General features: G+C 43.2%; 1 protein-coding gene across 1 annotated transcript in view; it reads right to left on the minus strand.

Annotated features, from left to right (window-relative positions):
- Positions 1-24,217, minus strand: part of RRAS2 (RAS related 2) — a 42,857-nt gene extending 18,640 nt beyond the window's left edge. The window contains exon 1 of the mRNA XM_082283245.1: positions 23,881-24,217. Within this exon, the coding sequence (XP_082139371.1) occupies positions 23,881-23,985 (105 nt within the window). The 5' untranslated portion in view covers positions 23,986-24,217. The remainder of the gene's footprint in view (positions 1-23,880) is intronic.
- Between the last annotated feature and the right edge of the window lie 898 nt (positions 24,218-25,115).

A 25,115-nucleotide genomic window follows, 5' to 3' on the forward strand; every position in this document is an offset into this window, starting at 1 on the left:
AAGCCCTTTGGAAATTCATACACAAGTTGAAAATTTTTATTTGCTCCCGAAGAAATAGTAATACACATTATATATAAAACCAAACTTTATGATTAAGTACATGCTTAATCAAACATTAACGGTTCTATCAAAGAAGAAAATCATAATGGAAAATGCAATGTAGTTGTATAAGCTGTGGCAGCCTTAGAGTACATCCATTAGATTACTCCGCTGCCAACACACAACTCAGTGACAGAAGAGATAGTAGGATACAGAAATAAATACCTCATTTGGTTAAGCATAGGTAAGTCTTGAATTTTTTATGCAATGCAAGGATTGTCAAAAGCTGTGTTTAGTCTGGAAACACTAAAAATGGGAGTGAGTCCTATTACACAGTCACATACTCTTCTGTCCCTCTCCCTCCATGGACACTCATCACTGAGTGAGCACATCAGAAAAAGAAAACTCCTAAGAAAACTGTGTTTAGTGCATGGGCATATTTAATGCACATAGCTAAATATAGCATGGCTCCTTTCTATGTGGGCTGTGTTCTGCTCACTACCCAGAGTGCCTAATAACAAAACTAGTTTTGCTTCCCTCACAGGTGCGGGGAAAGATATGATAGGATGGGGGGGGAAGGGGGGAGACAAGGGGGAAAGGGTATGGAGAGTAAAGGGTCTTAAATTTGAAGACTAGCACATGTATCTAATTCTGTCCATGCACCTTTAATTTTTGCATTTCCTAAATGAACACCTGGACTTTGTATCCATCAACACACTCATTTCCAACAGTGTTTCTCCACATAGCTGTATGCTAGGAAATTTCAGATTTATTCTCCAGTTGAGCAGGACTGACTTTTGTGACAGATTTAAGAGCCAGACTGGTTCTGGAGCATCAACTTCTTCTGCAGTCATGCAGTGGACCAAGACTCAGGAATATGAAAGACTGAAATCAAACTGACTTTTGTGCACTGGCAGGGAACATCCATCAGCTCTTGCACCTTTCAACATGCCTATAACACTGTCTGCTAATTTTTGCCCTTCCCCTAACTGCTACTTAAAATAAAGCAGCTTTACCTTCTTCAACTCCACCCTTTTTTTCTCCCTCAAATCTGGCACCTAAGGCATGGTTGGCAAAATAGCTTGGGTTTACAGGTAAAAAAACTGGAGAGTGTAACTGCTAAACAGATAATTACAAGATCCAGTGGGGAAAAAAAATAAACCCAGAGACAGTAGATTTGCCTGGGGGAAAGAAAGTGTCTTTGACACTTTGACTAAGGCATCCTTTCAGTGCATGTTCAAATTGTAGATGTTTCAAGAAAAATCATTAAAACTACTTTTCTGAAAAGTTACGTGCCCTTTTGCTAACATCTTGCCAAGCTTAAACACCATCAGATGCCAGTACAGCCTCAGCCTGATGACCTTAAATGTCTTTTCCAATCTAAAGAATTCTGTGGTTCAAATAATGGACAGAGTGGATGCTGGCTACATGAACTTAATGTGAATACTGATGAGAGGTGGTTTTCTTTTCATATATATTTTGTAATGCATGTTAACACCTTTTAAAATATTTACTTGCTTAAAAAAAGAGCAGATTGATACTTTTTAAAGACAGCTTTCGCCTTTCAAACTCAAACTCAATCTGCAGCATGCTTAGGTCTCCTTTCAGTTCCCACCTTACAGCTCTCCCCATGGGACAGCAACTTGGTATTAGCAGCTCACCAGCCTGTGAATATTTCCCTCCAATTTATAACTCTCAAATATCTCAAAATCAAACCACACCAAACACCAAGCACACTCACACAGACCTGTTTTAGGCAATATGTGCACTAAACTTTGGCCTCTTGAGTACTTCCTGGTGGTGCAGCTTTCATTGCTCAAGATCAGAGAAGGTAAACTTTCACTGCCTGAGAAGACCTCTTTGTAATGCCTTCAGTTAATGCCCTTTAATGCCAGTAAGCACCTACAAAATTCTTTGAAGGCAGCTCTGCAATTTCTCAAGTTGAAACATGTCTGACTGTAAAGCATACTCCATACTGCAAGCATAGTTCAGCCTTGATTTAATTTCATTTTTCCTTCACAGTAAATAAGTGCAGGAACTATGAACACACCAGGTACTTCATCTTTCTCATCTCAACGACTCGTAATTCAAGGAATGTTTTAAACATTCACAACACACTACCTTTTCATCCATAAAGCTTTATCATGTTTAGATAGTTTTCAAACTAGCAGCTCACACAAGCTCTTCATGATGAACTCAAGTTTTTTCTCAAGAAGGCACTGGTCTGGGTTTTTTTTAAGTGCATATTTGATTTTAGGACTGTGTATAACCAGATACTGGGGACCACAGCTGTACGAGAAAAAGTAAGGTTGCTCCAAAAATCCCCTGGTGAGGCAGAAGTTACAGAATACCTTTTTTCCTACACATGAAATCATTAGAACACCTCATGATATACAATGCAATTAAGAGATTTTGGTTTATAAACTAAGTATAAGTAAGGGGAAAAGACTTAGAGTCAATTAAAATCTCTCTTCAGTAACTTAGACCTAAGTATAACAGTCAGCAACAGATTTCAGCTTAGTGGCTCCAAGGAAAGCCATGTTTAGGGCATTTCCAGTCTATTAACAAAGAAGCCACTTCATAACTCTTGATGAACTTGGACTTTTCCGATTGTCTAGCTTAGGTTATGGACATTTGGAGCCAGACAATGACATTAATTAAATTAATTAAAGTAAGACATTTTTCTAGCCCAACAACCCAGTAAAACAAAGCTGCACTACAGCAACTCTATTTCACATTTTAAGTACCTGAAAATGTTTGATCCCCGCGACTCCACAGCAAGAGAAGATCAAAACTATTTCACATTTTAAGTGCCTGAAAATGTTTGATCCCCGCGACTCCACAGCAAGAGAAGATCAAAACTTTCTGAACTTAATACCTTCCTTATTCTGATGGGTTCATCAGCAAGAGTCAAGCAGAAAGCCTGAGGAAGGTAAATTCTCCACATTCTTCCTCTTAAAGCATGTGTTTAACAAGGCAAAACAATCAAGTTGACTAGCCCACTAAAGCCAGAGCCTACAGGTTTCTAGAATGAGTCAAGCTAGGATTAAATATTTCTAGGCTAGTATTTCACTATACAGTTAAACTACAGCAACTTCCTGCTAGTGAAAGAGGGAGGTTTTATTATCCCCAGTCCTGACATTCCACTATAACTCCCTGCTGCCTTCAGGATGATCAAGAGACCAGAAAGTTCAAACTGCCACCTAAAAATTAAAAAAAAAATCCCTCATCTAAATAAATACTAGCCATGCAAACCACATTTATATGTCCAGGCACCTTAATAAAGTTCATATGATATCACCAAGAGATGCCTTTTCACCCAGCTCTGGTATATACAATTACTTTATTAATAAACGATTTGCTTACATATTTAAGTGCCAAACAGGGACTGAACCCAAAGAATGAAAGCTTCCAGAAGTTTTGATCATACCACATATTCTGCTGCAAAACAGAAACATTGAGATGACTCTTTCAGACCCAGTAACTCATTTTATTTACACTGCCAGATCATTGTAGACATTGATAGCAATACACTAATTCCTGTCCTGTGGGGTTTTTTTCTATTACCAGTAAATTCCACGGAATTTTTGAACACCAGCTTGGACAATATCCAACATAAAAACATTCCATTTCATTAGCAAAGTCTAGAGTGCTTTATTTTTCAAAGATTTGATGACTGATCATTAGAAGCTAATTCTTTAGGAAAAAGCTATAAAATAGCACTTATACCTAATAAGAACTATTGCATCAAGAAGATAAGCACAGCTCTAATAGCTTTATTTGCCCAAATTACATATTTATTCAACTCCAACCTTTTGGCCTTAGATTAGACTGTCTAGACTAATTTTGCAGACTACAGACAATTACTATTATCTTTAAGTTTGGAAAGTGTCATAACCAGAAGTGTCAGGAATGCTGAAATTACAGCTGTGTAAGTGTTATTTAGCCATCTATTTTCATTAGCAAGGCTAATAATCACTAGCCTTCCCCCCAGATCTTCACCCAACTCAGTAAAACACATAGCAGTTATCCTGGAGCATGACAATTTTAAATGATAATGAAATAACTGGTTGCCTACCCATGAAATAATGTACTCCTTCAAAGTGTGTTAATCATTCAGGAGTGCCAGCATCAGAAGCTGCATGGTGCATATATTATATAGTAAAATATGCTGCAAAATCAATTCAAATGAAAACACACTGGGTAACTTTCCTTCAGAAAAGGGTGTCTGAACAGCTTGCAGGGGGCAAGCTATGAACAAGAAATTCATGCTAAAAACTCCAACAGCAATAACATTCTAAACACACATTTCTAACACATCAGTTTCTAAAGTTTTCCACACACCACAGTGACAGGGCATGAAAGCCACACCAAGCCAGGCTGATCAACCCAAGGCCCACTGGTCCCATGCTGCAGGCCCAGCAGCTCAGCAGTCGGGAGTACCCAGGTTTTTTCTGCACATCCATATCAGTCATCAATCACACTGTAGTCTAAGATGGAAATGTGCTTTCCACCACCCAAAACCATTTCTCAGAAGTTTGTGACTAAGCAGCAAAACCCCAGAAAGAGGGAGAATTTGCACTGGTCAATAGGTGGTTTTTTTCCATGTGATCTGTACTTGCAGATTTGGCTGCTCTGAGCTGGGCCAGCACCTGGGCTCCCATAGGGACCAGGAAGGAGAACAAAGCACTTCATGCCACTCAACTCCCAAATCAGCAGCAAGCTCCAAAACATTCATGTCGCCTGTGCCAAGTGAAGTTTTTCAAGAGATTTGAATTTCAGCATCAGATTTTTAACCCAGACACGTCAAGGAGAAGCACTCATAACCTCACTTTGGGATTTAGAGCCAAACAACAAAAAGCTTAAGAATACTTTTTATCATGCTTCTAACCTAAGGTGTCAGGTTAACTCACCTAATTGTGAGAGTGACAAGGAAGGAAGGGGATCTCTTCCAAGGCAGGGCAGGCTGCGTAAGCCTTTTCACACTAGGGACAGTGTGTTCAGACCTTCCTGGCACACAAGGCTTTGTTTTGTCTGACTACTTGGGCACAGTGTTCAACAGATCCGATTCTGACTGATGGGAAGAAAAAGAATCCAGACTTACTCATTGTAAACTGAACTCAGCAAAGCAATGTGGTAAGTCATTCCACCTTTGGAGCAGGATGAAGAAATCCTACCCCATCTGAGCAGAGAGATACCCAACACAGATATTTCAGGGATGCTGGCTGACCCGAGATCACGATGAGGCATGATGCCTGTCAGAAAGCACAAGTATATCAAATGGAGGCTAATCTCACAGATGTGGACACTGCTGCTTCAGAAGTAATTGTTCAAATTAATAGCACTATCCTAAAAATTTCAGGTTTCTGGAAGAACAAAAGCTTAGAAATCCAATGCATGGCATGCAAAGAGCCTGCAGTGTGGACTGGTGTAACTGAAACAAAGTTTCAGCTGGACAAGCCACTTTGGAAAAAGCAATACAGAGTATTTTCCATCACAGATACCAGGGGAGTACAATGCTTCCCTTTCCAGCCTAATCAGTGCTAGCATAGAAGTTTAATCTTAATGTCCTTGAAGAATGTCTTCATAGTCTCTCTCACTACCACCAGCAGCAGATTTCAAGATCAAAGGTTATTATTCCTTCCCACGTGACAACAGCGTAACTCAGCCTGGTTTTCTCATCAAGTGGCTAAGGCACAGTACAGTGCACGAGGATTGTTTACAACAGGCTATGTAGCACTTCATTTCTGACTTTTCAGAAGCAAAGCCATGTCTACTGGAACTTCTACATTGCAGACAGGCTGTTGAAGTTTTTAGAAGAAACAGAGGAGGTAATAGAGAAAGTTTTATCCTAAATATAAATAAAAACAACAAGGAAACCCAAACCACCAGACTCATGGCTGGGAAGACATAATTTACAGCTCCACTCCATGTTTTGCATCAGTGTCCCACAAGTCAACCCAAACATACTGTCTTGAAGAATCTCCAGACCCTGCACTCAACAGCACAAGAATCAGTGAGCTCCCTTCTAAATCAGCACACTTGCAGAGTGAGGCACGAGGTTTATGTGCAACCCTAACATTGTCTGTGCACCTTCTCCAGAATCCACACTGGCTTATACTCAGCTGAAGAGTATCAAACAGGGCAGTGCCTATTTTTCCTGAATTATTTTACAGCATGCATGAAGTCACATCAACATCAGAATCACAGAATAAGCAAGGGGGAGATGCTTTCTGGGCAGAAGAGGCATGGATGGCCATCCTTTTGTTCCACCATGCAAGCACCACACACAGGCCCACCCCAGCAGCGTGGCAGACACGAAGCCAAATCATTCACAACAGGAATATTCACTAGGGAGCTCGAGAGAGGCAAGTTCTTGAGTAGCATTATCCTCCTAATTAGTCCAGACTTCAAAAGCATAGTGTGACCAATAATGTTGCAACTTACATATGGGGAAATGTGCACAGAGTCAAATTCCAGGAACCAGAAGCTACTGAGTGGTTTTACCATTGCTGATCCTGACATGTAAGATTTCATAGCACAGAACTGGTTATAAGCACTGTCTTGCTAAATTAGCTTGTTAGCTGATCTACAGGGAAAAGGAAGAGATCCTAAAGTCCCAGTAAGCACAATTAAAATGCTCTTAAGCAATGCCAGAATTTTCAGCCTCAGCAACTTCAGATTTTGAAGTCAAAAGACTGTCAAATGGAAACACATTTTTGTCCTCAAATTTTATTAAAAATGCTTTTGCCCTCAGTAGTCAGTCTACATATTTAAGCAAGTAACAATTTCCATCCAAAAAAACCTTATTTACCAGCAAAACATTTGGTTGTACTAAAACCAACCACAGTGCTTCTTCCCCTTCACCCCTGCACCTGGGGGTATAGTACCACTCTTAGTCAGCATCACCCCACTCACAGGGCAGGGAAACACGTAGAAATCTCAGAGGGAGTTGATCTTTTGCTTTGAATTATCACAGGCACTGCATGGAGTAGAAAAAAATAGAGATAACTAACATTAATTAATATCTATGGCATTAATGTTAAGAATGTTCAAGAAAAGACTGGATGAGGCACTTTGTGCCATGGTCTAGGTAACAGGGTGGTGATCAGTCGAAGGCTGGACCTGATAATCTCAGAGGTCTTTTCCAGCCTAATTGATTCTGTGATTGTTAGATGAATATTTTACATGACTTTTTGAGTTGGAAGACCTACCCAGGTGGATGTTAATCCTGGCTTTTGCACTTTGAGAGTGCATATATCCTAAAAGCAAGTACTGTTATACCTCAATGAGAATATAATTAACCCCAAACCACGTGCTCTTATAACTACAGCAAAAACACCAAACACCTGCTGTAAGGGACCATCCTCATTCCACTAAAACCCAGAGATACAGCACACTCAAGATGCATGTTGGGAGACCTGTTCTAATGTTAACATCTACTTCATGCCACAAACTAGTTTTATGTGCAAACACCTACTTTCACATTTCAAAAAGCCACATCTGTGATGAACCACATCAAGAAACTGCAAGCAAACATTCAGCTGGGGTGCTACACAATCAAACACCACACACAGTCAACAAATGTTTTTACAGTATGGCCATTTATGGTAGCAGTAAAGAAGGCAAATGAAAGATTGGAGCAGTTTTACACCGAGCACCATCACTTCCCACAGTGGAGCTGATTCTAAGTAACAGATAAAAAACATGATTTGTATCAAACAGATACAAAATTGTATCAATACAGATACATTTGTATCAAATCATCTACAGGCAATCCATCCTTATTTCAGGAACTCACAATTTGAGCTACAAGCACTTTCTGGAGTCACATAGACCTTAGGATCACTGAAAATCTTGGATTAGTATTTTCTTCCCCAACATCCTATTTAGCAGTACATTAGAGCAGGTTCCAGAATAGTTCTCTACCCATTTGTGAGTGAAGTTCCTCCAAGGGGAAGAAGAGTTTAAAAACCAAATTAAGAGCAAACACTTCTCATTCAGAAGCACATGAACTGCTGAAGGGAAACAGTGCCTAATTTCCTTCCAGAGCTGGATGCTCAGGCTGAACCTGAGCTTTCCAGTGGAGACCCTTCCTCATGAAACAATGGGTATTGTAATTCCTTGTTTGAAGCACAAGTGCTCCATATACCAGACCCAGCCACACATGCTCAGACAGTTGTTCTCCACTCTTGGTTCTGTCATCTAAAGCTTGTAAACACAGCTTTCCTTAAGTAATTGGGCAAGCAGATTAATACAGCAAACAGGGCTTCAACATCAAAATGCTCTTCCTACAGTACAGCAGCAAACTCTCTGAAAACTATTAAATGCATCTACAGAACGTGAGACCATCAAGAGCATGCAAACCTCCATTGGATCTAGAAACTTTCTGCACTCTTCCCTTGCTCTTCACCTGACCCTCATACTAAAAACCTCAGGGGCCCCATCTGGGCTGCAGGTACACAAACCCTTACAAGATGGCATCTCTATAGTATGGCCTTTGCTGGAATCCCAAGGCTTAGCAGACCAGGCACCAGCAGAAATGAAAGACCTTTGGCTGAGGGATCTTGCTCTGTCTGTCACATGCTTTGCTTTAGGGAAATGCCCCATCCCAACTAGAAGAGGGCAGAAGCAACATCAGACTACACACAATGCATTGCCACTCAATCCACTTCAAGTGCTTTTCTCATCCTTTTCTGAAACTGTAACTTTCTGTGCTTATTTAAACAGATGGGAACCCAGTTTTCTGTTGCCGTTTCTTAAGAGGAGCACAGCTAAATCTTTGGAGTCGCCCTGGTTATGTCCACACCAACCTTCAAGAACAACTCTCTAAACAAATTTCACTTGAATAAATTCTTCTCTCTCTCTCCTGCTACTCCTGATCTGACTAAAACAATCCAGTAGTTTAGCAGGCTTTCAAGTTTTAAGGGAAAATTAGGAAGGCACACCCACTAAAAATGCAAAGAATTTATTTTTCTCCTACCCTGTTCTCACACTGACCAGTTTATTGTCCCCTCTTCAAGAAGACTGGCAGGCTTTGGGATTTTTAGATAGTTGAAGGTGTGAACTTAAAAACTAAGGGTTCAAATTCAGATACTTAGTTCAGTAACAGCATATAGTCAAGATCTGCTTCGGGGGTTTCCAGCAAGGTGATTTCCCTTCTGCCCCGTGTGCACTCATTCTTACAAAGAATTTACATAAATTCTCAAATAAACTTGTTTTCTAAACTTACAAGGCAGCCTGCACAGAGCAGCCAGACCACATGATTTTTACTTCATTTGCATTAGAAGATACAGGCCGACTTCTCTGTACATTATTCTTTTATACAGACATCAGCTGAGGAGAAAAGCATCATTATCTGGAAAACAGAGGTGCACATCAGATGAACACAGGTCATGAAAAGCACTGGTACACATATTGTCTATACCACGCACAAGGATGATCAAAGGGAAGAAGGACAAGGGCTGATGAAAAATTACTTGATCATGCTAGCTATATTTCTCCACTTCAGACACGCTGGTTCCACTAGCAGCTGCTGTCTCTCCCTCTGATTTTATGATTACAAACTTGCAACAAATCTTCAGTGGAGTAAGCTGCCTTCTCCAGGACAGATCCTGTGAACAGCCACTGCCACAAAAGTAACTCTAATTTGTTTATTACTAAAATATTTTGCCTTGAAAATTATGTTAGACCAATACTCTTTAGGCATATAGAAAGCTCAGAAAAGAGGATAGTAGTATGAATTCCATAAAAATCACAGAAAGTATTAGATTTCTCTACAGTCTAGAACCAACTTGCAAGGAAGATCCTTTTTGTTTATCATCTTAACATGCCAAATGATACTTACATGCCACAATCAGCCACACTATGTTAGTTTACAGCCTTTCAACTTGACAAGTCCCATAAGGCTTTCCAGGAGGGGAGCCATTACTCCTGACATGTAGCTCTTTGCTGCTCTTACTTGCTTTTTGCTTCTCTCCAAAGCAATCCCTCCATTCCTCACTTCATTTCTGGAGGCCACAATCCTGCAGAGGCTGATTCTAGAGTGCAGAAGGCACAGCACAAGAAGGATTTGCTACCCATGCAAAGAGCAAGAAGAAAGAAGACAACCCAAGAGCTTTTGTAGCATGAAATGCAGCAATTATAAAATCCACAAACAAAAACATTAGGAACAAACAAAATTCAAGTTGTTCTCTCTGCAAGCAAGTTCACACTGACAGGAAATGAGTAGCTAAAAAGTAAATTACCCAAGCCCAGTTCAGACCATGTACAGAAATAAGGAACTCATAGCAAACTAGCCAGATTCACTACATGCCACAGTCCTTCTGTACTAACTCGTAACTCCAACCTCTGCTAACCTGCTACTAACAGGTTAGCAGCATGTGAAAAAGTGGCTTTATCAGACATCTAGTAGGGAAGACACCTTAAAACATCCTGCCTGGAACACAAGAACATACTCCATCACCTAAAACCACTCATTTTCACTAGGAAATTCATCTACAGAGCAGCCTCTAAGTTCAAATTGCAATGTACAACATTCTTCCCTGGTCTGACAGGCACACAAAGTACCATCTCAAATGAGTAGAGAACATCATAATTTGATTGCTTTCTTGAGCAAAGAACTCCTGCAAATGTTTCATTTAAAGGTATAAAGAGGCAGCAGTAGAGCAAATGCCATCTTAAAATGTGTGAGCAGTTTGCAAAGCCCTTCAATTTGTTTACTTTCAGAAGGCAGCTTTAGAATGCACGGGGTTTTATCAGAGGGGGGTTTTTGTTGGCTTTTTTTTTTTTCTTAAAAAAAAAAAAAAAAAAAAAAAAAAAAACAACCCTACTGCTATTTCCGCTCCCATATTCAACCAAGTAGAGATCTTGTGGTTAAGGCATTCAGTGAAGAGAAAACAGAGTGTGGAATGCACAGGCAGACAGCCTTCTGCACCAAAAACCACAGGAAAGCACATTAGTTTCTCTCCATTTTTATAGATTAGAAACAGGTTCTTCAACTTCATCATACTTAGAATAATAGGCTATTCAGATTTCCAGTAATCACACGTGAGGTCTCCGGACAGGAAGTCCATCAGTGTGACAAGCAGAAACCCTTCAGAAGACATTACCTTCTTGTTGCTTAACTTGGATGTAGCAGAATGTGAACATACCTCTGATCACAGCATTAGCACCACACAGCTCTGCCAGCTTTTAACAGGCTGCAAAGCTGATGTTATTTACAAAGACAGGGTGGATGCTACCAATTAAAGGCAAGTAGTTTCTCTTTTGAGCTTTCTTCCAGCATTAGAAAGTATTTTAATTTAAGTCATAAGTCTTAGAAGACTCATTTCCTGTGCATGTGTTAAACTCAACCTTTCATAATGACCAAAACTCAAGGCTGCCTAGAGGGACCGTATGTGTTACAAACACGTGGAACAGAATCAAAGCTCACTAATGCATTGTTGTTTTTCGTGTATATATATATATATACACACACTTTTTTTTAACCAGGAAAGCAGAGTTATAACAAAGTCCTCTTCAAATAAGTTTTGGCACTGACAGCCTACATGCTTCAGGTTTAGGAAATGACCGTCAGATCCTGAAGACAAAAACAAATCTGGGGATATCTTCCTGGGAATAGCAGTGGCAGCCCACTGCTGGGAGAGCAGGCAGCCATTCATCTACAACAGCACACACTTCAAAGCACAGGCTGGAGGCTGACAAAAAGTCAGTGCTCCAACTTGGAGATGTTTAGTAAGCAATAACAGAACAGGGGGTTTTGCCCAGGAGAATAAAGTAGCACGAGTCCCTTTCCGTATATCCATCATGTATTTGCTGGACAGAGGAGAGACCAGAGGTATCTTAATCCATTCAAGGAAGATAAATAACTAGGTGAATAGTGCTAGGCAGTCACAGTAGCACCTCATAACTCCTAGCACAGGGGAAAAGCTTTTAAAGTTCTCAGGCTACTCAACTGGCATGGCATTAACTCACATACAAAACAGCTACCTAAAGTACATGTGCTGCAGGGAATTTTTTAACATAAGTTGTTCAGCTGTTAGAAAACCCAGCCTCAATTATCTAGTCTGAAGCAAATGGCTGCAGTTTAAATTATTCATCTTCTGAAATCACCCTGAACAAATTCTTCCAGATCACCACCTTCTCTCACGCAGGCAGGCAGCCAGTGTCTTTTACAGAGGAGATTAGCTCAAGAGATGCAGGGCTTTTGTTTATTTTCTTCACAGTATTTGTAAATGGAAGAAATGCACAGAAGATAGAATTTCAAGGTGCAACTTTAGCTCTTAAACAAAAAAAGAAAAAAATCAAAAACTCAAACCTCAAGTGAAATCCCCAGTTCAATTGGATTTTAAAACCCCAGGCCACAATTCCAATAAACAGACACCCAGATCAGCACAGAGCAGATTATTTTCAAATTCTGCTCTAAGTGAACAATTTTATTATCAGTTTCCTTTTTTGGGAGAAGGCCTCTGGTGTGTCAGTTGAAATATTCAAGCCCTCCCACAAAACAAGTCAAAGCAGCTAAGGAGGAGGGGAAGCCACTATTAAAAATGTGTGGAATGTAACCTACTCGGCAGAAGGCAGATAATGGGACAAGGAAGTCGGCTACTTCAGATCTGAGGCTCTTTTCCCATACAGTCCCACCAACACAGACACTGGGCAATTTCAAATTTACAAATGCTAGCAAATTCTATCAACTTTCGTAGGATATACATGACTAAAAATAGTTTAACAGACACTGTATCCATTCTAATGTGTGCAAAAACTTCTAGACAGCAAAAGGAAAACATGTCTTTAGCTACTTCAAAAGCTGAGCTTTCAAGTGTCTTTTTTAAATTCAAAAAAGTTGAGATGTCTGCAGCAATCTATTTGGGTGTACTGCTCCAGCAAGACAGAAACAAAGCAGAAACTCTGCGTGAGACAAAACATTTTCTATTGTTAGTAGATTTAGGTCACAGATACAGGAATTCAGAAATGCTTCAGGTTTTAAACATCCTTGATGAAAGTAAAGCACTCAATTTAAAATGTCTCCTTGCACTAAGTAATGTTCTCAGGACAGATCAAAGAGCAAACCCACTGCCAGGCAGTCTCAGTGGTCTCAGAGATGTGCAGGCACCTACTGCACCTGGACCAGCCAGAAGACCACAACAGCTCGAAAACTTAAGAGCTGCCTTTACATTACAAGCTGAGCCTGAAAGAAATCAAACCTCTTGCTCCAATCCAGTTGATTTGACACAGTCTGACCTCTGAGAGACTTCAGCTGAACACCCTCTTTTCAGAGAGGGGGGACTTGCTTGTCAGGATTACACACAGGGGGCATTTCACAACTCTCCTTGTGCCCTCTGCAAGAGGAGCAGCCACCCTCAGGTCTCAGCCTGCACCCCAGAACGGGTTAACTTCCCCCCATTGCACAAGGCTGCACCCAGTTGTACACACATCATCTCCCGTGGTTAACCTGCTGCAGAAGCGGCTGCCTGGCCCATCCTCCCCCACCACCCACCCTGCCTGCACAAGGGTCATGCCATGACTCTGTTAGTCCAATGAGCTACAGAGAATTTTACCAATTCTACCCGGACCTTCGTGATCCTTTCCACAGCATCACCCCGAGGCTGACGCAGTATGACAGAGCAAGTTACAAACCACCTAACTGCTAGAAGCAGAAGCATCTTAAATTACATTACAGCAGAAGGCCTGGTTTGGATGTAAAATTTAATCCTAAAATCATGCTCAGGAAGTTACAGTGAGCAGCCTGACTCCCTTCTGATGATTTCTGGATGATTCTGGAGTGCCCCCAGAGGATTAAACCTCCCATATTCCAGGTGTGGCATGCAGCTTAAACATGCAGTTATTGCAGCAATCAAACCAGACAAGAGCTTTAAGGTTCAGCACTCCTTCAGTATGTAGTGTCACTTGTACAACACGAAATAATATTGTCCCAACAGCTACAGAAGTAGTTAAACCAACTGAAAAGAGCTGGAAGCACAAGCCACCAACCCAAAGCTAAGTAGACAACAGCACTGTGGGTTGATGACAACCTGCTAAGAGCCAGCAATAAAAGTAGCAAGGCAGGACATTGGATGCCACAGACAGAACAATTTATTTCTAGAAACAAAAAAAAAAAACAAACAAACAAAACAACCAACCAACCAAAAAAAAACAACAAAAAAACCCCACCAAAAAACACAAACCAAAAAAAACCCCACCACAAACATCCCTCTTAAAGGCCCTACAGATTATCTCCACAGTTTAAATGGTCTCCTTTAAATACTCTGATGGTAAGACAAGGCACAGTTGGTTTAACTTTGCTGAGGTGCTAAGAAGGATCTTGGCTTCACAGGTTCACTTGTTCACTTTCAAATTCAAGGGTCTGGAAAACGTTTATCGTGGCATACACCCACCAGACAAAGGCTTCAGAATTCACTGCAACACTCCAGGAGTGCTGCTGAGCACAGGAGGATATTGCCTCCACCCATGGTATCTTGAGAATTCCCAACAGGACGCAAACCTGCTTCACAAGAAGGGGGAACATCAGTTAAAGGAAAATCAAAGTACAGGAAATCAAAGTGATACAGCACGTATGGGTGCATCTTGGAAATCTCTCAGGATGTGGTCAAGATTCGGGTAACACAGTTTGGGATCTGAAGGGAGGCAGGAGAATAGGATGCAAAGGCAAGGATGCTGTGTTTCTAGAGGACTTCAAAGACAAGCTGCTAGGAAAAAAAATCCTGAGGAGCAACTGAAATTGCAAGATGAAGTTAAAATATACTCATTATTGCATTCTCAGTAATACTGGGTCATGCAAAGCCAGAAACCATTTAAATACATCACCATTTCTTTATTGGTTTTTGCTAATGAAGGCTTGTTGGTGTAAGCTAGTAGAGGAAAACACTGTATGCTTTTTTAGTAGAGCTGGCAGCACATATACAAGTATATTATAGACAGGTACCTTTTTACATGATTATAAAGCACCTTCTTAAAAGGAGAGAAACACAGAAATATTATGAACACACAGTTAAGAAACTCCCTACCTCAAGCAGTGCATATTACTGTAATCCCACTTATTTTCCCTGCATAGAACAAGTCTAATAACAGAAGAAATTTAGTAGATCACTTTTCTACCCAAAGATGCCAGATTTTTCACACAGATTTATCACTGGCAGCCTACCATTTCATGGTCTACTTATCACATATGAAGCAAAACACTCAGATTTGCTTGCAGGTTTATAGATTTACGTCTGCTTAAATGAGGAATACTGAAGATGCTCTGCAATATGAGCTGGGCATGTTAGTTTTGCCAGAAGAACTCAAAATGGTAACGAGAGTGATTTTAAAATTTCTTTTCCTAGCAAATATAACTGGTGACTCAGCATATTATATCACTACAGTTACAGAATACTCTGAACAGGACTGGAAAAATAATTTGCTGGTAAGTTGTGTGGAAGCTCAAGTTTATTTTCTGGCTTAGAAGACTTGAGGAAAGTGACACATTTTATAGTTATTAACGTGTGTACCCACAGCTAATCTGCTGAGGAACAATGCTCCTCATAGGTCCCCTGAATAAAGATCTTTGTCGAGTACTTCGCCTGTGAGTGTTACACTAACTTTTTTCTTCAACTGCACCATTTTTATGTGTCAGTGCTAACTCTAGTTAATTATTAAAGCACGCTGGTCCCAGCAGTCAGTACTTTATGCTATCTTTAATAGTGCCCTTCTGCATACATTCCTATCGCCTGAACTCATTCCTATCGGGATTCACCAAAAACTACACTTCGCTTTCTGCTCACAGCTGAGAAGCTGGTGCAGGTCTGGTTAAATGAGCTCGCCTGCCAGATGAAGTTGTTTGCAGAGCTGCACAGTGAACCAGACAGGGTAACTGATCCCGGGTAAAAACATTCCCTGGTTATTTTTAACTCTGATGGCTTGCAGAGTTTCGGTGAACTGGAGGGAGTAAATAGCTATAATAGCAAACTGCTGTGACAGCATGGGTACCTTTTGAACATTTCTCCTTACTTGTAGTCCTAGCTTATCAAATTAAACCTTCAATTACAGCAAAGCCCTGTTTCTTCAGGCTTGAAGAACAAAAACATTTCCCCAGCCTTGTGCCTCCTCACTGTCAGTCCCTTCTAAAAAGCAAACAATCAACTTGCCCTCACTTTCAAGGCCCTCCAGGTCCCCATCTGCACCAGCACAGCCCTCGTGGTCACATATGCAGCCCTCACTTGCCAGCTGCAGCTCTGGGGAGCTCCACGCAAGCCTCTTCCAGAGGCACCTTCTCCTTTTTAGTCCTTTGCGGGATTTCACGTGAGCGCGTGCATGTGTTACAAAGATTCACCAGGACCTCCACCATCCAACGGGATCTCCCTCTGTTAGCAGAGCTTATGGCATTTCCCCGTGTGACCAGAGAAATGCACACAGGCCTCCTCAGTAGCCCTCACTCAGTCAGCTTTGAGGCTCTGCAGAAGTCCAGGTTCTCCAGCCTTTCCCATTCCAGCAGCAGATTAGAATCCCTGACTTCGCTGCAACAACAGCTCTTGCACACAATGCTTGATTAATCTCAAGATCAAGCACTTCAGACGTGAATACGTGACCTTCTTTAACTTAACCAAGCCCAGCCCTGGCATGGCAGTCCAGCCAACCCTCTTAAAAGCAACCTAGTAAAAGCAAGCAATCTACAAAAAAGTAATTTCAACCTCTCCAAAGTTCCATCCAGAAGTGCCACTGCGTATCAGGAACTTCACACTCTGGGATGTACCAGCTTAAGTACATGCATGGTGAAAAAAAGTAAGAAAAGGCAAAGCAAATATATTAAGCAAACATCCTTTGTCTGCTATCTACTTTGAGTAATCAAGTTATAAAGAGAGGAAATAAATATTTTCTTCTGTGTTACCTGTTCCCATTAAGCGCCCTACGGGCTATCCCAAACCCAAGCTGCAACCACACTTAAGTCGTGAGACGGAACATACAAAATAGCAAAGAACAGAAGATAAAGAAGAGACAAGAAAAAAGTTGTTCACAGTCTCAGAGCGTGTCTTTGTGAAAGATACAGTTCAAGACAAACAGAAAGGGCCTCACTCACTGCCCAGACAGAAATAATTCACTTGGGATCCAACTAGAAATTTGTAGTAGCAGGCTACCACTGCTACCTGTCAGAATTTCAAAACAGAATTCCAGCAACTTCATAAGGCAAACCACTTGCAGGCCAACACTGCTTAAGTGCACTGTTTGCAATTAAACTTTTCAATCTGGTTCCCTTCTACTCCTCACAGTAAGTTTTTCTTGGTTTTTCAAAGTTACATCCAGAAATCTTTGGACATGTCCTATGCAGAGCAATAAGGTTAAAAAAAAATAAGAAGTATCAATTACAGGCATGATTTCTGTTTTAATGCTGGTTTTACATACTTCTTGAACTAGAACAAGAAGTGGTGCATTTATCTGGTTCCATTTTCCTTCAACAGTGCCTTATGACCATAACTGAAGACAAGACTACCAAACCAGTGCGGTTAAGCCACCTGAATTGTTGGAACAAAGGGAGAAGTTCTCTGCTTGTGTCATACCAGTCTAGACCTGCAGACTTACTAATTTGGGAAGGTCTGCAGCAAACCTAGCTTCCTACCAGCCAGCCACAAGTCTGCTACATTCCACTTCTCGAAGCTGGTATTTATCTTTGGGTGCCTCAAGGAGCTCAGTAACAGTTTCTGCGCCGGGAATGCTTTCAGTAAGTGCGAACAGGTTGCACAAGGTATACAAACATGAGCCAGTTAGGGCATTCCAAACTCTTGGAATATAAGGGCCCTACTTATAAGAGCCACCCTCCACCACCACTACTGAGCACTGGAATTCAGATCTCCAGCCAAAACCAGAGGCAGGAGCCTCTCCCTCTAGTACAGGAAGGAGGCACAGGGGTAGGAGGCCAGCGGCTGCCTATTCATCCCTGGGAGTGCAAAGGGCACACCAGGCAGTAATCTGGGAAACTGTGCCAGGACTCCTTGTGCAAGTGGCAGTGGAAGACAACCTGATAACCAAAAGGTACGTCAATATTTACTCACTATATAAGCAACCGCTGCTAGGAGGTAACACACAGAAAGGTGCTTTCTGACTGCCACGTGGGTGAGGTTATCCCAAAGGAATTTCACTTTGGAAAAAAACTGTAAATTGCTTAAAACCAGAATGGTGAGTATCTCAAAACTTAAGCACTGCTCCAGATTTATGCCAGTTTTTGAACCCAGCTCAGCTCTACCCTGTGTGTGCACTAGTACAAGGCGTGACTGCTGGATAACAGGACTCATTATGCCATTGCTGGCTATACTGGAACACTGACATGCAGCCTGAGGTTTCCTGCTTGCCTGCAAGGCAAGCCTGAAGTCACCTACTACATTCCCAGGCAGTAGATCTGTAACCAGAGTGAGCCCAACCTTCTGTCTGGTAGCAGTGTTGCAGGAAGCAAGGAGCCGAGCAGTTCAAGTTTCACAAGAGGGGGGACAAGCAGCCCTTATTATTCCAGGTGACTGCATCACAAGTGCTTTGTTTTGATTAGGATTTGTATTTCCCACCTTTAACCTCAACAGATGTTGATGATCAGTTGCTCCTAAACTGTATTTTGTCACCTTGAGTTACCGTAAGGAGGCCCCGGGCTTTATCTCGGTGTGAGCATAGCGGACCCAGCGTAGCCCCGCGTGAATCCGCAGCCTGGAATTCGTGGCATTTTATTCCTTTGATTTGCTTGTGTGCTTACTCCAAAAGCATTTTTTGACGGTCAGTGAGGGTTAGTCAGAATACCCAGAAACTGTGGAGGGATTTGCACATCCCGAGTCCAGCACAGGGAAGTGGGACACCAAGACATCAGGGTCTGTCAAACACCCAGCACGCCGGCTCGAACACCAGCTGCACATTCAGTTGTTGCTTTTCAATCTACTTTACTACTCTATTTCAGAGCTTGAAATTCATATATAGAGCATAAAATTCAGAACAAGCCGTTTTGTTTCCCAACAGCTATTTCAGAGATAAAAGACACTTTGAGATAACCCACCTTTGGGTTTATTGCTAGTTAATGAGAACTAACAGTCTTGTGAAAGTAGCAGCTTGGAAAAGGAAAGGAAAGAGGGAAAAAAAAGTCCGAACAACTGCTCACCCATCCATCTGCAAGTCATATGCTTGCTTTCAGACAAAGCGTCTGATATTAAAATTCAAGAGTCAAAAATCTACATCCAACTCATTTTACTCACTAGTTAGTGGAACAGTAAGCTCAGCTCCAATCAGAACTTGTTACTGACACTTTAAAAGCAGTAGGAAAAGTATTTTCTTTTACAAACTTGGCAGTAAGATTTGAGCTTGTAAATACAGCATGAAATCAGTACACAAACAAAAAACCTCCAAACAGATTTTGTATCACATTAAGCATTTCAGCAGTTTCAAAGACATTCATGCATTAGCACAGGTAACATTAAGCTGACTGACAAACTGAGCTCAACTCAGCCGCACTGAGTTACATCCAGACAATACCATCTCAAGCATCTGGTGACATTTATTAACTAATACATTCATGTTAAGTCACCAAAGTCTATTCAGTATGCAAAAGTATACCTGTCACATCACAAAAGACAAGCTGTAGATTTACAAAGAGGAAAAAACAGCAGGACAAGTGAGTTTATCAATTCTGATAAAAAATAGACAGTATTCTGCACAACAGACTTCAAATAAGAAAACATTAGTGGCTTTCTTGCTGCATACTGCTAAAACTAGCTGTACATTGTTTAATTTTGGAAAAAAAACAGAAGCATGAAGTAAATGGCAACTGCAGATAAAAAAAAAAATCAGAGGGTGATTAGGTAGTTGCTAGGCTGTATTCCCTTTGAGCAAGGAAACCTGAATATTACAAAGGGCTGAGTTACAAGGGAATGTGGGGTATTTTGTGACAGACCTCTGCATGACAGCTGGAGAAAAGCTATTGTGGCAACAGCTGTGTGCTCTGCACAGCTCATACTCCCAAATACCTCAGCCTGCTAAGAGGCCAGTTAACTGCCTGCAATGCATTTTAAAAGTTTTCTGCCTCTTGGGATGCAAGCATGATGGATTATTTGTGTATGTTTTCAATAAGAGAAGGAATGCTTAGTTCTACCACTTAGAGTTTTACAAAATGCTGTGGTGTAACACTGAACTACCATTCACTGCTGCTTTCCTAGAGTTTATAGCTGCAACATCCCATTAACTCTCCTCCACAATTAAAACATCTTCGCTTCCTGTCTTACCAGTGCACAGGCTCAACAGCAGTAAGTTCATCTATCATATCCTGATTTAAAGGAAATGATCTGATATTTCCAGGATGAAATCCTGGCCCACCAACAGCAATATCAAGCTGTGTTTACCTCCCTAGAGGAAGAATTTTGAGGAACGTGCTACTCATCTAACCACTGAAAGCTTTGATCTGCTAATTTGTACTCTAAAGTTACTCCAAGGTGTCAGATGAACGCCTGAGAAGCGAGCCCAAGATCACAGGCAGTTATACACAAGTGACCAGTTACACCTCACTTACTCCTGCACTGCACTAATTAGCACAGCGAGGCTGAACTCAGGACACCAAAGAGCTTCCATTGTAGGAGATGAGTTTGCTCACTCGGCCTCCTTACAAACACGTTGTTGTTTCAGGCCAGACTGAGGCACAACAATCGTCAGGAACTGATACTCTCACACACAGGACAGCAGGCACGGGAGCACTTTGCACTGCCATAACCTCGGTCACTACTGCTCCTGTAGGAATGAATGCTCTCTGCTTCCCCACCATCATCTAAACAAGGCAAGGAAGGACGAGCTGTGCAGAGATCCCAGAAAGCTGGCAAAAGAAAGAAGATTAACTGGTGGTTCTTACAACCTCACTTTCTCATGTTTCCCCTTGTTTTATCTGAAATCAAGGCAGAGTGTTCCCATCTTCAAATATGAATCCCTTGTTGTCTTTCAAAGACACAACGTCAATCATGGCACATGGTTCCTCATGATATCCTATCACCACAAAAATCTTATTTACTGGAAAACAATCCACACTGAAGTAAAAGCAAGAACAGCTGTACTCAAGTACTGATTTACTGAAAATTAAATAGAGAATTACAGGAAAGCAAAACCAAGTGTAGAAATATTTGCTAGTATCAGTAAGAAAAAAAAGCTTTCCTTTTTAAGCCTCAAAACTCAGTTGGTGACAGCCTTATTTTAAACACAAGCAATAAAGAAGCAAAAAAGAATTTAAATCCTCCACTGACATCAAGACCTGTCATGTAGCAAAAGCTAGTACTGATCCATGTCTTAGTGAAGGCCACTACACGTTTGTCAACTTAATCCCAAGAAATTCCAAAAATGAAGCACGTGACTTGCTTGTAATCAATTTTAAAACAACTTGGAGCAGTTTCTGTGCAGCCTTAAAAGACAAACAACGTATTTGGCAATACACTCACTGTACAGAAACTACCCAAGTGCCTGCATGGCAAAGCACACACTTGATAACATCACAGCTTTAAGAGCTCAGGAAGACACTGTGGGATATACATAGTACACCCAGCCTCATCTCTTTATTGTCCAAAACTACATGGCAAGCACAGAAACAACACAAAACTCTAAGGTACCTGAGGTACTGCCCAGGTCTTTATTTCCTAGCTATTTTTCTTTCATTTTGTTTTGGGTAGTCTGGGGTTTTTAAAGGCTGAATTTTCTCCTAAACTTCACTTTGCAGTGGCAAGATTTTATCTCAAGCTAAAGCTGCCGAGAGGGCAAGAAGATGGAGATAACTTAATGCAAACTGACAACAAGTTGTTTTGAAGAATTCACCCTCAACGTGTCAGCTTAACACCACGGTGCTGTTCCCTCAACACTCTTTCAAAGTGAACTATTTATTTTTCTGCTGTTAATTTGAAAAGATCCTTATATGTGACAAAACAGACACAGGTTCCTCTTTTGCAGATATTTGCTGGAAGACAAGTGTCAGTCACAGCACTTGACCCAAAGCTTGTATTTATATATCATATAAGCTCAAACTTTTAGTTTAAAGAATAAATTTCTACAAGTACTCAAATATTGAAGCTATCCAGTACTCAGCAGAACCTCACTGCTCTTTAAAAAGATGGATATACCAAAGCATCAAGTGTGAGCTTCACTTTTTTTCCTCCTTACGTCTCTAGTAGAAATTACAGCATTTTTGTTGTGAAGTTAAAGTTATCCCAAAGCCCTTAATGCTGCCACGGAATCCAGAAATCCACTCAGCAGCATTTCCCAAGACAGCAGCATCTCAGAACTGAAGCCAAATCCAGCTGCACACATTACTGCCACAGCGAGACACAGGCAACACCACCTAAAGCAGCAGTGCCATGTTTGAGTGAATGGCACCCTAAACCAGCTGCAGAAAACTCAGGGTTTAATGATCTCCATATATAAGCAATGAGGAATTCAATCCACACACGGAGAGGACTACAGTTACTCCAGCCACATCACCTTCAAACAGACCAACCAGCCAGTATTTTACCAAAAACTGACCTGCCATCTACACATCTGACAAAAGACACCTGTACAACCCATCTCAAAAAACGCCATTCAAACTAATTTCCAACGAACTAATTCTCCCAAGGTGTCCCTTCTATTAATGTTCTGTACAATACTGGATCTTACAAGCATTCAGTACTTACCCAAAAATTCAAAGTGCTGTTTTCTATACAGCTACTTAGCTTCTATGTAGCTACTTTAAGCAGAACTTAAAGTCTCAACAGAGTAGTTGAGCTAATGAACACATGGATGTATGTGTTAGTGAAAAAAGCCATTGAAATAAAGAAATAGTCTATTTGCTATCAGATCACCCGTTCTAACAAAATACTGCTTGCGAACACCATTGCCCCAGTCATTAAAAGACAAGCCTGCTGTCAAGCAGCCCATCTTAAGGGTAGGTAGAGCATTACAGCCTCTCCTCGGCGGAATGAAAGAAAACAAACAAGAAGCCATGCTCTCCAGATTTGTTGCTCTGCCGTCAGCAAGACCAGCAAGCAGAACGCAAGTAGTTGTCTCCTCCTACCACCATAAACAGAGGTAGAAATGCTAACAGCAACAGGGCAGAGGATGAAAATAAGTAAAGGAGGTACGGCTGAATTCGTGGCGAAACAGTAAAAAGGGCTCTTCCTCCTAAGACTGACACACACCCTTTGTATCTCCTATTCTGGAGTGCTTTTTACTGAAAATGAATAGGCGAAAAAGTTCAATTGTCTACAAGTTGCAGGATCAACAGCAGGCGCTCAGAGGGGCGGTGGGCGCTGGCTGGTCCCAGCTCGCACAGCGTGCCCCGCCGCAAACACCCCTCCGCTCGGGGGGAGCTGCGGGAGCTTCCTGGCCCCTTGCCGGGCCGGCACAAGATGCTCAGCCCGGGGCAGCTATTTCGGAGCCGGACGCCGAGTGTCACCGCTCCCCGGCCGCCGACCGCGCCTGCCGCTTCCCGGGCGGAGCGCGGGGCCGGACCCCGCCCGCGACACCGGAGCTGCCGGTCCCAGCGCCGCGGCGGCCCCGGAGCCCAGCGCGCCCGGCCCAGCGAACCCCACCCCAGCGGCGGCGCCCGGCGGGCCGGGGGCGGCGTCCGCCCCTTCCCTCCCTCCAGAACCTTCCCGGGGGCTCGCACCGGCCCGGCCGCCGCCGCCCCGGGCCCCTCAAGGTCACGCCGCCGCCTCCCCACCCCGAGCTTCCCGCTGCCCCGCCGGCAGCATCCCGCGGCGCCGCCGGGAGCTGCCGCCCGCCGCGCCGGCTCCAGCCCCGGCCCCCCCGCGCCGGGCAGCGCCCAGGCCCCGGCGGGCGGAGCGCTTCCCCCCGGGCGCCGCGGCCCCTCACCTGGATGAACTGGATGGTGAGCGCCGACTTGCCCACGCCGCCGCCGCCCACCACCACCAGCCGGTACTTCTCCTGCCCCGGGCCGTCCCTGCAGCCCGCGGCCATGGGGGAGCCGAGCGGGGCGATCGCGGCAGCGCCGCCGCGGGGTCCGGCGCCTGCCTCTCTCGCTGGCGCTCTCCTCCTGCTCCTCCTCCTCGTGCCGCCGGGGCTGAGCAGCCGCAGGCCCCGCCGCGCCGAGCGCCGCCAGCAGCAGCAGCAGCAGCAGCGCCCGCCGTGCGGTGCGGCAGCGCCGAGCCGAGCGGAGCGGAGCGCACAGCACCGCCCGCCCCCGCAGCCAGGGCGCCACGGCACTAATGGCCGCCGGGGGCGGGGCCGTCCACCGCCATGCTAATAAGGGCCGGGGTATGCATGAGGGGGCGGGGCATCCCTTATCTACATGCTAATAAGGGTGTGATATGCTCGAGGGGCGGGGCCAGCCGGGGCTCCGCGGGACAAACAGCCGCCGGGGGCGGGGCCGGGCTCATCGCCATGCTAATGACATCTTGCATATGCATGAGGGGTGCCCGGCCCCGCGGCACCGCCACGCCGCCGTGTTTGTGTCGTGCGGGCGGTGGCAGTCCCTGGGTGTCCCCTCTGCCCCCCCGCCAGACACCGAGCCGCGGAGGTAATTAGCGATGTCCTCATGGGCTTTGATGGGGCGCCCGTCTGAGTGCCTTATCAACATTAATGAGCCGCTCTGGATACCCACGGGATGGGGAGGGAGGTGTTGGTGACCCTGCGTACAGATGCCGAGCCAAGGCGCAGAGAGGTTTAAAGCCAAAGCGTCGCTAATGTCGCTTGCCACCAAGAGGGAAAAATGGGAAAAAGTCATAGCGACTATAGCCCTTCACCACTCCTCATGAGGTTTTCTTGTGACCATGCATGTGAATGGATTTCTCATTCATTTAGGCCATTCAGAGCAAGTCCACCCTCTCCTTCAAGTTTCACCCGCCACTGGGCGCCACAGCCCCATATTCATCCCTTTCTGTGCCTGGTCAGAGCACTCTGCTTTCAGTGTGTGGTGAATTCACCCTGGTCCTTTGCATCTCCACCACCTCGGCTGCTGTGATCTTCCAGTGGTGTCCTGCCTCTTTGGGTAATACCTGACTGCCCAGTATGTTTCTGGACACCCAAAACACTTCGCAGATGGCCATAATACAACAAAGCAGAAGTTTTGCTGTTAGATCTACTTTCAG

This window comes from Coloeus monedula (assembly GCF_965178545.1).
Source record: "Coloeus monedula genome assembly, chromosome: 6".
Taxonomy (NCBI): Eukaryota; Metazoa; Chordata; class Aves; order Passeriformes; family Corvidae; genus Coloeus; species Coloeus monedula.